The 15,253-nt window shown below is 40.1% G+C and overlaps 1 protein-coding gene and 1 long non-coding RNA gene across 2 annotated transcripts in view; one reads left to right on the top strand and one right to left on the bottom strand.

Annotated features, from left to right (window-relative positions):
* Window positions 1-15,253, top strand: part of LOC306838189 — a 68,611-nt gene that overhangs the window by 51,820 nt on the left and 1,538 nt on the right. Inside the window, exon 3 of the long non-coding RNA XR_013781045.1 lies at window positions 12,984-13,115. This is a non-coding gene — a long non-coding RNA (uncharacterized lncRNA). The remainder of the gene's footprint in view (window positions 1-12,983; window positions 13,116-15,253) is intronic.
* Window positions 1,356-14,862, bottom strand: LOC306838178 (G protein-activated inward rectifier potassium channel 1-like). Its single transcript, XM_079366200.1, has 3 exons — window positions 13,858-14,862; window positions 5,377-5,593; window positions 1,356-2,394 (listed from the first exon to the last, which is right to left on the bottom strand). The coding sequence occupies exons 1-3, from the start codon at window positions 14,521-14,523 to the stop codon at window positions 1,733-1,735; spliced, it is 1,545 nt and encodes a 514-aa protein (XP_079222326.1). The 5' UTR covers window positions 14,524-14,862; the 3' UTR covers window positions 1,356-1,732.

The following is a 15,253-nucleotide window of genomic DNA, read 5'->3' as shown; positions in this document are numbered from 1 at the left end:
CATCCCTGTACCTACTGTATAGGTTTAATCAATAACTCCTAATTGGTGGCCTGTGCCTTTTTATTCCATAAACAGTTAGGCCTAGTGGGGTAAAATATAATTCTGTTTGAGCTCCATGATCATCAGGGATATATAAAATTAGTTTTGATTTATTTAACACGTTTAAAAAAGAAAAACTTACAACATCACCTATCTGGTTGTAACATCAAGAGCACAATGGGTGGTTAACATGTCTCTCTGTTTTATCTGTTCTTAAATGTCTGCTTTTTCAGACACTGTATCTAGTAATTGTTTTCATGTCATACTCAGCAGTGAAGAGACTAGTGAAAAACCATGTTGGGTGTGTTGGAGTAAAAACACACGTAAACCTAAAAGGGAGGAATAGAGTAAACGGAACAGTCCAGGCTCTTTGAAAATGAGTGGGTGGTCTTTGGAGGCTGCAGATTCCTAACGAGAGGGGGGAAGGTCTCTTCAAGTGTGAAGCAGGAATCTTCTCTTCCCATTGATTTTATTGCCTCTGTGCTGCAGTGTTGGAATGAAGGCTTAGATGTTCGAAGTGCTTCAGATACTCGGAGTCTGTGGTGCTAATGAGGCTTATTGTTTTCTGTCATCCATGCATTTTGGTGTGTTTATTTATGGATTGAGTTTAGCACTAAAGCTTCCTAAATGTAAATAATATAGTCTGCATGAAGGGATACAACGTATGCTACACAGAGTGTAGTCATGTGCTCCAAAATAAATGGTGATTAAGAAAGCATAATCTATTTTTCATTTACTTATCAGATGTGTTTTGGCCCTTTTCCGATTTACAAGTTGTTTACCGTAATTTCACAATTTAGATGATGAACAACATTAATAAAGCCTCTGCAGGCATATAGGCTCATATAGACATTTAATGAGCTGCCTGAGGGGATCAGGGCTGCAAACGCCTGTCTTGTCTCTTAAATACCCTTTTGAACCCATTCACTTTAAGAACAATTTGAAAACAAAACATTTTTTCCTCTGTGATTAAGTTATGGTATAATGAAATCAAGTGGAATTTTATCCCTCTGTCTTTGGATTGTGCGTTTAAATTGTGAGGCGTTTCTTTGTGTTTCTCATTTGTTCACTGTATTCCAATAAACACTCTTCATATTCTGCTGCAGCCCAGCTTGTTAACCTCTATCTCTCTTTGACACACTTTATCCACTTAGAAAATGGTTCCTTCAAAAGAAACATCCCATTAAAAAGAAATTGCATTGCTTTGTTGGATCACTTATTGACATTAGGCACAGCTGTTGCATTTGTAATAATGAGTTCATAAACCAAACAATTATGCTCGCGACAACAAAAACACAAGGAAGAGAAAGCTCAGTATTTATTATCATTCTTTAATATAATTTATATTTAGATAAAACTAAGGTTGACAATTCATTTCAGTGGTGCATACATTGAACAATGGATTTAGTGTGTACGTGCATGAACTCTTGCAGAATGATCAAATTTGGACTTAGCATGAAGTTTGTGTTTTCTTGTATCATGTTTAATAAAGCCTACATGGATACCTCAGCTATGACACACCACAATCCCAGTAATCCCAGTAAAGATTGTGTCTCAAGAAAAAACTAATTAATACATAAATGTTACTCCTTTCAAACCCTTCAACTGCGAAATACATCCCTTAGTCTTTCTCTGTCCATCTTGTTCAGAGGTCCGTTGGAGTCTTTTGTTGCAGTGTGCAACACTTTGGGTCTCAGCGGTCCGCGTTCATTTTCCGCAGCTTCGCAGGTAAATTGTCCTCTGGCCTTCCACCCGAAAGGAGTGGGCTGTGCATTGGGACTGGAGCAGGGGCTAGTGTTGGCGCTAAGCTGTGCTGGTACAGATCTCCAGTCGACTGTGTCATGGGTTCAAAGCCTACCTTAAGGGACTTGAGCTGCAGCCGGTTCTCCTCCTCAGGTCCCGGTGACGAGCTGAGGCGTTGCAGCTTAAGGGGCAGGTCTCCTGTGCTGCAGGCCTTTTCTGAGTGCTGGGAGCTGAGCATGAGCACTTTCCTTTGCAGGTCCTCCTTCCCTGATGAACTCATCCTCTGCAGCTTGCTTGGCAGACGACCCCCAATGCCTCCCTGACGACCCCTTTCCTCAGAAGTGTTGATGCAATCCACAGAAAACACACGGTTACGCCGGGCACCGTGGCTCTCAGTCAGTGCATGCGTAGGAGTAGATAAAGGGGAGGGCAGTGAGTTCTTTTCCTCGTATTCTTTGACGCTGTATGCAGGTGTTGGTACCTCAAATGTGCTGTGGAACTGAGAGTAATCTACCCGGAAAAAGCCCTCCTCTAGGGACATCACCGGCAGGAAGCGATGGCCCCATAAAACCTCATCCTCGGTGTAGGAAGTCCTAGCCTGGCATGTCATACCTATAAGAGAGTGACAGCACGGCAATGAAATACACATTTAGGTCCCACAAAACAATTACTGGCTCATGAGTGGTAATGAGAAAGAGCGGCATTCCCTCCCATCCATTTATCTGCACTGCTCTCTCTTATTGCTTTTTGAATCTCTGCTTAATGCTCATTCTTGTGCAACATATGATTTAGTCATGGAGTGGAGAAGAAAATACTGCGCCAACAGTAAATCCACAGGGAACAATAACAATATTCCAACGCTAAAAGGGAACAATGTTGACTTTTATTACAGTCTTTAGACATTCAGAGGATGTCAGCTCTGATTTGAAATAGAACAGTTATGTGCCATGGTATGTACTGAAAGTACAATATGCACTATTTACTTTCTTAAAAAAAAAAGAAAAATTCTGGGCTCAGACCATAGCTGTTTATCGTGCTATAACTATAGCATGTTGTGCTATAACACACAGGTGAAAAGTGAGTGCCACTTGTTATCAGTGTGGCTTGTTTTGTGATAATTGCCAGATTCAATCTGATAAACGTCATTAGCAGTCACCGAGCACCGTCCTGCCATCAATACATCAATGGCAAGAGGCATTGGCCCTGCTTTTACACATCCTCATTGTAGCTTGTGGTGTTGATTATTAATTGTACTGGCCTGAACACAATCCCAAGACAATCATCCACTGACAAATCAATGGCTTGCCATTTCTCTAGTTATTGTATTTGTGCTCATAAAGCAAAGATGAATCCTGGACAAGCAAAGACTTTATTGAGATTTTGGATCCTACATGTCTGCTGTATCAAAGATGTTTTCAGGCATTTCCCCCCCGTATGACCTCTTGTAAACATAAAATTCTTGACATTTTGATGCTTCTCAGAGGTCTCATTGTGATCGATAGGCACTTATCCATGTGTTTTCTGATTCAGTGGCTGTGGTTCAATCGGAGCTTTTCTGTTAAACACTTCACTTAGCAGGAGAGTAGGAGTCTGATCCCGTCCTTCTGAGGGATGATATTTGCAGTGTTATGTCATAGCCTGATGCTATTCCAGGCTCCGTACTCATGTTCATCCAGAGAAAGCCTTCAACAGTCCTACATCCACACGAAGGTCATTTCTACTCTTAATGAGCCAGCAGCTTTTCTTTAATTATATGGGTTAGCTCAGGATAGTTCTTTGGCTGGGTTGTATTGTCATACCAGTGGATTTGATACATTTCTGCTGACTATATACAAAAGTCATATCTCGTATTTCTGCAGAAGAATGCCATAGGTTATAAACTTAAAAGGCATGTGGGTCATCAACAAACTGGTTAATCTACTGAATCTTGCATGAAAATAAAGGCCCTCGGCAGAACTATGCAAACACTTGGCAGCTAGTGAGCAGGGAGTCCCTGAAGAAAACCTTATGTAAAATTTCTGGCAGTAGCCTTCAGTGGCACTGTTTACTGAGTTCCTTATTATTCCTGCCTTTTTGGTGAGGCTATGTTTAAATCTGGTCCCTGCAATAATCTAAACATACACAGGCAGGGAGGAGAGGGTGAACCTGCCACCTTAAAAAGAATCTTATCATCTTCATTGTTAGAGGTCATTGAATACCAATGCCCTGCCACGTCCCTTATGATTTACGTACGAATGCCCTTTAGGTTGTGTATGAAATGAATCGGGCTTTCAATTATCTCCGAAGCTCAGAGCCTGCTCAAGCTGTCCCGCTCTAAGGAAATCAGTTGACTCGTATTAAGGGCAAGAAGTTCCACCAGGTGAGTCTGGTTCTGCTCGATGTTTCTGCCTGTTAAAATGCAGTTTATCTTTGCCACTGTGACTTTGCTTAATGTCGCTTCGTGCTGTGCTCATGGTAGATTGCTGTTGGGTCTTTGTATTTAATATAACAAAGAGTATATGGTCTAGACCTGTTGTTTTTGTAAAGTGTCTTTTGACAGCATTTGCTAGGAATTGGCTCTTTGTAATTAAAGATTGACTGAGTGATTTTGAAAGCAATGACAATAACGACATGTTCTATCCTGTCATTCTATTTTGGATCAAGACTTGTTTTTTCTCTTTGAAGGTATGGGGCTAAAGTGAAGTTTGCGTGGCTCCTATAAGATTCGGCTAGAACCTTCTGTTTGAGAAGACATCTTGAATTGTGAGGGCTGGAGCATGTTATGAAAGACAACCATCCAGATTTAAAGTGACACTCCCAGGGCTTCCCTCCTCCACCCGTCAGCTCTGAGAGCCACAGCACATGTGACTCTAAACTTTTGGCTGTGTGCTGATTTAATGGTTTTATCAACAGTGCACAGACCGTGTTGCCTGCTCGCTCTTCGCTTCCCTGCTGATCCCTCCCTCCTCCTCTAAGCCTATTCTGCTCTGTGTTTTTTCTCCACGACAAAGGCAAACTGAGCGTTACGGGGATTGATATCGACAGAGCCAAAAGAGAAAAGAAAAGGATTGAGTTATTTGTATCGGACTTTAGGGAGGAATAATCCTTTTAACAATGCAACAGAGGAAACACTGTTGTACAGTATATAACAATGTCTTACAGGTTAAGAACTACTACCTTTATCGGTTGTCATCTGGAAAACAGAGCCGAACATCTACCAAAACCGCTTGCTCATTTATCAAAGCGACATACGTGTCTATGACCACAAGCTTTATTATACATAAGATGGACAATAACCAATTCTACGGTAATAAAATATGTCTTGTAATTTAATCACAACGTCATTCTCATGGGTGGCTGTCCTTTTTTTCTGCCTCCATATCTTTTAGGGATGCAAAACTGGGCAGGTGGTGTAATGAGATTTCACAGAGTTTAGATTACGAGAATCTATTAAACAGTGATGCATGTGGGCAGTTATTAAGAAGGGAATTTACATTTAGAGTGAGAGCAAGAAGAGTGAAGAAAAGAAGCAATGTGAATGGGACAGGAGTGTGTATACAAAAATAAAAATAAATCTAAAAGGTCAGAGAAGTGGTAGGAAGTTTTATCCCTCACCTGTGGTCTCCACGATGCCTTCCAGTATAACCACAATCTCAAACTGTTCGTTCTGGAGGGAGCGCTGGGATAAGTCAAAGAAGGGGCTCTTGGGGTTGATTTCGTGGCAAATGGTTAGAGGAGACACCAGAAAGAGCTGGTCGGCCCCTGTCCCGAAGCCAACATCCAGTTCACACTGGTCCAGAGGTAGAAACTCGCCCTCGGGTGTCTGACGGGACTGAGAGACAGAAGAGAAAAGAGGGAAGATACACGACAGATAGACTTGATTACTTTTTTTTAAATACATTCACGTTGTTTCCTCTGCAGTCTCTCAGACAGAAAAACAATTAAAACAAAAAGTAAAACAGCGGATTAGATCAATGTTATCATGGAACACAGGAGAAAATGTTCTTAATCTGTTTGTTTATCTCATGCAAATCTTCAGTTTTACTTTCTCAACTTAAGTAAAAAGGACAAAAAAAGGACCTGTAATAATTTAGCCTTTCACGGAAATATCAACATCAAATTAGAGAAATGGAAAACATAATGTCCAGTTAAAAAAGACGTAAGAATCAGTGACAGAAGGAACACAGAGTATACTTGTGATTATAGTGATAGACTGTTAATGATCAACTTTTTGATTGTGAATGCTGATGCAGCCATACTGTATGTAGGCTGAACTCTCGTCTTGTCTTTTTGACATAAAGCAATTTTTTTATGACTTTTTAATTTATTCACGTACTTTCCTTTTCTGTTTTTAAGATGAAGAGTTGAACCAAAGTGCACAGACATTGTATATGACACAATAACAAAAGAAGAATGTATATAGACTAAAAAAGGAAAACAAACGGTATAAAAGTAGAAGTACACACTATTGATAAAGCATCTGTTTGTTATTTATTCTTTAAGCCATCATGGTTGATTGTCAGGGCACACTCACAGTAATCCATTCCCAAGCACATCTGAACCCCTAAGTCCAGTTTGTCTGACTTGAGTGCTTCCTCAAAATTGGCTGGTTTTGGAGTAAATGTTCAATCCATCTTTGCTTCAAAAGTGTAATAGAGTTATTCCTCAAACAAATCTGCATGCAACCCTTGTGTAAAGGCGATGAAAGGTGCTTTCTGCCTCTTTTTTTTATCTCATCTTTCTCAAACATCCGTGCTGTGCAGTGTTTGCAGTGACCATAGACCTGGCACTTCACATTGATTGGTGGAAGAACCTGCAGGCGGACGTGTGAGACAGCCATGTTTGGACAGGACCTACCCGTAGAGTGTTAACTGGTGCGGAAACATTTAATTGCCCAGATGACTGTGGAGCACAACACCATGAGTCCTGCATGTAGTTCATCTTTTAGTGTCCTTTTCTGTTTTATCAATCTGCTCGCCTTAATGTCTGTTTTTCCCTTTTCCTGCGAATAACCCTCAATTTCCTGTCATAAAAAGGTTAAGCAGCGATTTCAAAAACCTAATTGTCAATCACGTGAAAAATGTCAATATAGATTTACCCTTGGTAAAACAGGTTTGTGCTATACAGAGCTACTAAAAAGGTGGATAATTTGAGAATTAATCTATACGAATCTTACCCTTGAAGGTTAAGATCTCTTTAAAAGATGAACGGACTTGAGATGAGGACGAGGAGCAGACTAGACAAAGAACACTTCACTTTCGGTTTTTAAGATGCAAAACATTTGTTTTGTCCAAACATTTCACAAGAAGGATACAAAGTATTTTGTCTTTTCGAGTGGATACATCAAAGTAACAAAAACAATCTTTTGTCCAGTTTTCATCATGAAGACTTTATAGCAGAAACATGTTTTACTTTTTCCTCTCTCTACATTCTTTCACCTCCAACCAATAATTGGGATGCGTCAGCCTCCTGCCATCCACCCACAAACCCACACACACACACAAACACACACAGACCATCCAGCCTCCACAACACAGAGCTTATAATGATCTCCCACACAGATTCCCACCCCCTTCTCTACAACCCTTTCTCCTGTTTCTGGCTCTTTTGTTCTAAATCTTAAAATAATCGACACATTATTCCCACACAGGCAGTTTCCTTTTTGAGTCCTTAATACTGAATTGGTTTGATCTTCTGGTAATAAAAAAGAAAACTTCAGAAAGAGGAATAACTTCACACTTTCTGTTGTTACACATTATGGCCTCATAAATGTGACCTGGACTGGACATTCTATATTCAAAGCGAAGAAAGCCCTGATTTACTACTGAAACTCAGTCTCTTTAAAACAATGAATCCAGAAGATATAGGACAAACAATAACACGAAGCAGACTTCTCCTCTGTACTTACAAGCTGCCCCTTTTTACGGCTGAAAGAGTGACTGTCGCTACGACTGTCCATCAGTTGTAGCTAGCTAGTTCAGCTGTTCGCTTCACAATTTGATTTAAAAAAAAAAAAAAACAACTTTGCAACTATCAGTGTCCTTTGGTTTTTCATTGATCTCATATTGTTGTGTAGCTCTGGTCAGTTCGTCTGCTATAACAAAAGATGCAACAATCCTGAAGCTTCCTGGAAAATGTGATTATTCATGAAGTATGTTCTGTGATTATTCATGAAGTATGTTCTTATTTAAATTAGTCTGTTTAGGATAATGAATAACTTGTGTTTATAAAAAACAAAAACACACACACAAAAAACACTTTTGTAGGTGATGTTTGCTTTGAAGAGAGGAAAACTTAGTATACTTAAAAAGACTAGGAAGGAATGACTAACAGTAGCCTAAACTTCAGGGTCATGGGACTTTTTTTTTTTTTTTCTAAAAGAGCCTACCCATACAATATGAAAAGTAACCTACAACTCATGAACTATATTATATCACCTAAACCATTTATTTCCATTTACATAGGCTGTGTTATAAGTTTCATTTTCAATCTTTTTCTACTTTGTATTCGCTTTGTATTGAAGGCAGGACCATTAAAAGTTTTTTACATGTAAATATTGCAAAGTGATTTTTAGAGTCGTCACTGGATTTATTTAGTTTAATCCTTGTCTTTATAATGTAGGTGTTGAGCCTCTTCCTCACACATGTTCTCATAGTATCAGCCTCTATAACTGTGGACTATAATCTGTTTAATCCATTCCTTATATGGCACTGTTCGTGCGTTTTGAGTTTGTAGGTTGAGCAAATAAAGCACATTAACACTCATTCAGCATGTGGTTTAAAAACCCTCCAGGGGTGGAGTTAAGTGTAGAGTGTGGCAGAAATCAGTCGACAGAACGCAGACTATAATGAGATCCAGACTACCATGAGATGTTTTTTTAAACGTTTGTCAGAAAAAATTATAATCCAAGTTGATAGATTTGTAGCTGGCAAGTTGTTTTTGGCAATCAGTGACAACAACATAACGTCTTAACTGAGGTTTTGGAGCATGAGTCAAGAATGTTCATTCATAAATTAAACATGATTTCAGTAGGTTTACTTGTACATCTCTGTTAGCCTAATCTTATTCACCCAGTCAGATCACTACTGTACTACAGCTATACGTGCTAACCATCCTGACCTCCCACTGACATTGCCGGTAGATGTATCCCTCCGACACGCAAACTGTGAATGAAGTGTGAGTAAACATGCTTTGCATTGCCAGAAAACATGGCAATCTATTTCTATCTCTTGTGCATATCAACGAGATGTTCTTCTGGGTCTATGCTGGAGAATGATTTCATGTCAGGGGGGCATTGTTCACTTGTAAGATGCTTACAGGCTGGTTGGCATCCCGTCTCCATGTGGGTTATCTAATGCTAGCTAAGGGAAATTCTTTTTTCACTCCCTGTCTTTGTCACTTAAGATTAAAAAGATGGATGACTGTATGCAAAAATTGAAAGGCAAAGCTTCTTACACAGGGCCTCTGGCACTCTCCCACGCTTCTTCTTGTCAAAGATCTTAAGATAGCGGAGCTTGTCTACAATTTTTTTTTTTTTTTTTTGACACTCCAAGAAATAAAAAAATTTCTGTCTAAGCTCTTACACATCCATACAGGGTCTCTTTTTGTACTTTTCTACTCTACTACTATTTTTTTTTTTAACTTTCTAACTTCGAATGATGGTGCAGCAGAAACACTACACACATTTCTGTTCATCCTGTCTGCGGACTAACCAACCATGTCACTTGCTAATTATCATAAAAAAACAACAACAAGCTGGTTTTGTTTCACACTCACAAAGGGAACACTGTGGGGATCTGAATGATGCTCATGTATGAAGACAGGTGATAAATATCATTGCTTAGACCCAAAGTGGTCTAATCTTCCGACTGAACAGCACTCCCTCGGCCAAGTCTCCATCAATCACTTGTCTTTCACAGGGGGGCTTATGGGTAATCAGGCCGACTGACAATCAAGCCAATGACAATCATGAGAGGTTTCGCGGTGCTTGACACTGACTGAACATCTTCAAAAGGTCCAACCAGTCTCAGTGTTTTGCCCACTTCTGCAGGGAAAAGATCAGATGAATTGTCCAGATCAATTTATGTAATTGATTGCAACGTTTTCTCCTCAGTCTCCATTTGCTAATGGTCGTTTTTAATCAGCTCTTAACTTATACAGAAGTGGTAAAAAATATAGCTTATATTCACTTTTATCTGCCTTGAAAACACATCAGGTGTACAAATGAATTGTAAAATGACACTAGCCTATTCTGTACTTTTTTTTTGGGGGGGGGGGGACTAATTTAAGTCAGTGTCTGGTAAGGATTGGCAAAACCATCCTCAAAGTGACACTTGTAGATTTGAGGAAGAAATTGTGTTACAGTGTTCTCAGTTGAAAAAATATGTTTTGTTATTTCTGTGCCTTCTCTAAGTACTATTGGACGTGAAGAGAAGTGCTGTCAAAAGGACTCTAGAATTGTCAAGAGTCTTAATGTGGCACGTTTACTAGAAAGAAGAATGGTTTATTGTAGCCTTGATTGTACCTTCTTTTGAATTCCTTTCAAAGAATACGTAGTGAGTCAAACATTTTATGCTTTACAAATGTTTGCCTGTGGATTTTCAGCGTACACTGAGTTTGATGGTTTTCTAAATCTCAGGGTTTGCAAATCAGTGACTGCGTGGCTTTAAGCCTTTCTCCTGCCCTCCACAACCTGATAGGGTAATTGCATCACTATTCTTATCGGTGGGATCAATTCTAGCTCCAGTACCTATGTAACAATCCTCTGAGGGGATATGCAATATAGAGGATTTCTCTCCCTTCTTAGTCTCTGAAATAGAAGCCACCACCGCTCATACAATAAAAAATAGTTTTCAAAAATCTGTTGACACTTCTTCTTATGTCTCCCCTGTCTTACTGCATGTGTCCCCAGCTCTTACACCAACTTTCCATCACTTCCAATCAATTTTCTTTCCACCAGAAATACCAGAGTCATATTTTCAGCTTAGATGTTCCACCGGGATGCTCTCTGAGGCTGTCATGGATGCCCTGCAAAGCTGCATTTCATCTGATTTTGGTTTGGACTGATTATGACAGCTCCCGTCTCTCTCTCTCTCTCTCTCTCTCTCTCTCTCTCTCTCTCTCTCCTTTCTGTAGCCAACCAGTGATCATCCATGTCAGGTCAGCTGAGCTTTGGCAAACCAGCATGCTGGTCAAAACACAGCTGGCAACCACATTCACTTTTAACAGGCCTCTGCAGTTACTGTAAAAGAGTTCTTTAGATTTCAGCTCTTGTGGATCACTGACCCTTACAGTTTTTAGTACTTTGGGTCAAGTTGTTTGTGGACACACCAGGGTTTGATCAGAAACCAACACAGCCAGCACTCAGTGGGCACAATTGTCTGTTTTATCCAAACGAAAGCAGGACGCTAAAACAAACTTGAGCTGACACACTGTGTAGCATTTGGAAAAGGGCAACTTCTTAACCTTCCAATAGAGGGCACAACCTACGCAAAACAAAAAAGTGGTTACATAAGATAACCTTTGTTATACGAAATAAAAGTTGGAGTCAAGAATCTATCCTAACCTGCTTTAAACAAACTGACTGAAAGGTTGAATCCAAATGTCCACCTGCTGGGCCCCTGGACTTAATTTAAATATTCATTGACGTGTTCTCTGACATTGGGTCAAGTTTTAGAGCGCACAAAACATAATGTATATGTGAGATATTATATTATTCAGAGTTCTACAATACCTACAATGGTACCTCCAATTGTCAGATATATTTTAGAGGAAGAATCAAAGCAAGAAACAATTTAGGTTTTTATCTGTTAAAAGATTTCAAATGCATCTGGTTGGACGTGACATCAGAACTGTTAATTCACTCTGTTAAAGATGCAGAAAACCTTTACACTAACTCTGATTCATCTTTTAGTCATGTGAGAGTGTTTTATATGACAAAGCGGGACAAGAGGAGGGTTGCAGTTCAACAGCACCACCAACATTTCTGTACAGGCATTGCAAGAAATAAAGAAATATGACCACCAAGTTTTTATCTGAGGGTTTGTAAACATTCATGTGGGTCATGTAAAGGTGTGTTTCGCCTAAATGGTTGCTTTGCTTGGTTAACCTTTTTTTTTTTTTTTTTTAATTCTGTCTCTCTTTGGGTGTGTTTTGTATATGGCAGAGCTGCTGCAGAAATAAAATCTGTCTTGGTAAGGAGTCTTTGAGGGAAAAAAACGAGGTTAGACCCCAAAGCCCTGAAGCTAAAAGGACAAAAAAGGACAAAAAAGGACTAAGAAGTGCACAGTGGATGCTACATTTCTTGTTTTTTGTGGAAAGAGACCGTTTAAAACTGATGTGGGGTTGGCAGAGAGGATCTCTAGAGCTATACTGATTTTTTTTTTCCAGATGGAAAGGTGGCCTATACAGAATAAATATCCTCTGATCTTCAATTATTTTGCAGTGCAATGGCTTTTGATCAAATCAGGCTCATTTTCTTCTGGTTGTTGGTGCCATTGATTTAAAAAGTCCTTGCTTAGTTTGAACACATTTATTGATATTGATATTCAAGTTTCACTTGTGCTGTTGGGATGAAACTCACTCTATACATGTATGATATCACTTGCGAGTGCTGTTCGCTCCCTCCATGCTTGTAACCTTGCAATAACTCCCTGCTGCATCTCCTCTCGCTGCCTGCATGCATCATTAAGCTGACCGAAACTGTGCTCAACGTGGCAGTGTAGAAGAGAACACAGACATAAACAAGCTCCAAGCGCTAACGCTGTTTGTTTTCTTTATGGCCCATTTTGCACATCGAACATGGATGTGGCTGAACGTCGCTCTATTATGGTAATTGAAACGGGAGCTGGTGGAGCTTGTTGAAGTTTGTGGTCACTTTCTTGGCTATTGGTAGTTTTCAGAGTGTGAGCTTCATTAGCCGTATTCTCTCAAATATGGGCTGAGTTCCTTATTAGAGGTCAAGGGGATTCAAACCCACAACATAATTGCCTAAACAGTGAAAATATCACCTGTTTACTAAAAGCTGTTGCCTAATATTGTCATATTAAAATATGTATAGAAGAAAAAGAAGAAAGAACCCTTTTTTTTTATTAAAACAATCAGTAGTTTTTATGTCTGTTTCACTGTGATCAGAGGTTGTGTGTCTGACTCTCTGATTCTCTTATTCGGGGCCTCTTGTCTTTGTCAAAACCATTCACTGATACAAACATCTCTCTGTCCAGGTGTCTCCAGCTGAAAACGGAATTGATGCCAGACACACTGTTGACCATCCACACTGCCGCCTTTGTTCTCTTATCTCAGTGTTTTTGAGAGGCACCTGCGGCTGCTCCTCATCCTGCAGCTGCAGGATTATGGTAATGCTACCTTAAGCTGGTTTTGTTTAACAAGGTGTCTATTGTGAAGTTCAAACTGCTTTAATTAAGCTTTTTGAGGGGAAAATGGTGAACTAAAAGTGTTGATATACACCATGAACTCTTTTTTTTATCAGCTTTAAAGGCTCAGATAAAAATAAAAACATCTGTTTTCCGTCAAAGGTTCAGACATTAAAGAGTTTTTTGTACTGACCTCTCACTATCAACACAATACACTGTCTGAAGTGTTGAAGAGAAAATGATGCCATCAAACACAGGAGGATGAGTCTTAAAAGTCCCACTTTCTTATCCCACTACTGAGTCTGGTGGGCTAGGACAGTAAGACTTGGCCGTCTATAAATCTGTCTGGTTCTGCTCTTGGTTTCTGCCTTTTGAAAAAAAGGTTTCCTGGCCACTGTTTCCATGGGCTTGGTTCGTGGTAAACCAACACTGAGAGCCTTTTCTTTCCACGCACCAACACTTTGCAACAGTCTTCCTCTGGACATAAGGCAGACTACATGACTTGATTTGTTTTATTGTGTTAATGTTTCTTAGTTGATTTAGTTGATGTACAGCACGTTATGATTTAGCAATCTATGACTAAAAGTTGAACAATTGATTCATTTTTAAGTCAATCTTTCTGAATGCTAACTTAATGTGTGTTAAATATATTTATTCATAAAAAGAAGTTGCCATTTATTTTACTTTATTTTTTCAGTTCCAGTTCCAGAAGGTTAGATCTTACCTTTATGAGTTTGCACCTGATCTGAGCAGACACCATGTGGCTGTTCCGCAGGTTCCCCACGCGGAACATGAGGCACAGTTTCCCATCTCTCTGGGAAATCACTGCGGTCTGACTAAACATAAGCGTCTCTGCGCGCTTCTTTGGTTGGGACATTTTAATAAACATGCAGCCGATGAGAAAAGCGTCCACTATGGAGCCCAGCAGAGACTGAAACAAGAAGAGGATGATCCCCTCTGGACATTTCTCTGTAATGTAACGGTAGCCGTAACCGATCGTGGCCTCAGTCTCGATGAAGAACAGGAAAGCTGAAGGAAAGTTGTAAACATTTGCCACGCAGGGGGTATAGGACGCGTCGTGGCCATGATTTAGATCTCCTCGGATGTACGCGATGATCCACCACATTGAAGCCATGACCAGCCACGCGATTGTGTAAGTCAGGATGAAGATGAGCAGGTTCCATCGCCACTTTAGGTCTACCAAAGTTGTGAAGAGGTCAGAGAGGTACCTGCTGGTCTCTCCTCCTAGGTTTCCGTGCTGCACATTGCAGCGACCGTTCTTATCCACGAAGCGCTGGCGTTTCTTCTTCACCGGAGCAGAAAAAGTGGTAGCTTGATTTGTGTTAACTACCTGATAGTCTTCTCCAAATTTCCTGCGAAGTGCCGCCATTTGACCTCTCCTTTATTAGGGTAAATTTATTACTGTTTAATCCATGTTTTGATTGTTTCAGCCTCCAAAACAACGGTTACCTGCAGTGCGTAAAATGCACCATGGTCACTTCAGCGCGCGGTAAATCCTCTGAATAGAAAACACAAATCAAGTGTGTATCGGTGCCTTTAGAGCAGTGATCTCATATGTTTGTGTAAAAAATATCCACTACAGTTCCACTTATTTCTCATGACAGTGGCATCTCGCTGTCTGTAGCTGTGCGCTCTGCTCTGTCTCCACTCTGACTGGCGTGGTGTTCACCAGTGGAGCGAAATACGAGGAGCTGACTACCATTCACAGCTTCTGTATGAAGAGAGACTATGTTTGTGTGTATGTGTGTGCGTTTATGTAGAGAGGGAGAGAGGGAAGTGGGCAGGGAGAAAGGAAGGGGGAGTTACACAAGACCACATTTCAGTGCAAAGAGAAAGGATGAGAGGGATGGACAATTTGACTCTTGTGCGTAATTTAGTTGATTAAATCAGTTGGAGACTTAATTGAATATAAATTAATAACAGGATTAATATATTAAGCAATTCTAATTGCTTTGTTGTCTTTACATTGTTGCTGATCCTCTGTATGATTATCTCTGGAGAGTCCTACAGACTGCAAGAGGTTGGCTCATCGGTGCGCTTTCAAGTTAAATTGCGCCATCTATTGGAAGAGAACCATACATGCAGAATTGATGTGATAC

This window comes from Symphodus melops, assembly GCF_947650265.1.
Source record: "Symphodus melops genome assembly, chromosome: 17".
NCBI classification, from domain to species: Eukaryota; Metazoa; Chordata; class Actinopteri; order Labriformes; family Labridae; genus Symphodus; species Symphodus melops.
This window is presented reverse-complemented; position numbering and strand designations above follow the sequence as displayed.

Coding starts and splice junctions, on each gene's coding strand:
- LOC306838178 (XM_079366200.1), bottom strand. CDS start 14,523: ATGGCGGCACTTCGCAGGAAATTTGGAGAAGACTATCAGGTAGTTAAC. Junction 5,594..13,857: donor TCAGGTGCAAACTCATAAAG/GTAAGATCTAAC, acceptor TCTGTCTCTCAG/TCCCGTCAGACACCCGAGGG. Junction 2,395..5,376: donor AGGCATCGTGGAGACCACAG/GTGAGGGATAAA, acceptor ACTCTCTTATAG/GTATGACATGCCAGGCTAGG.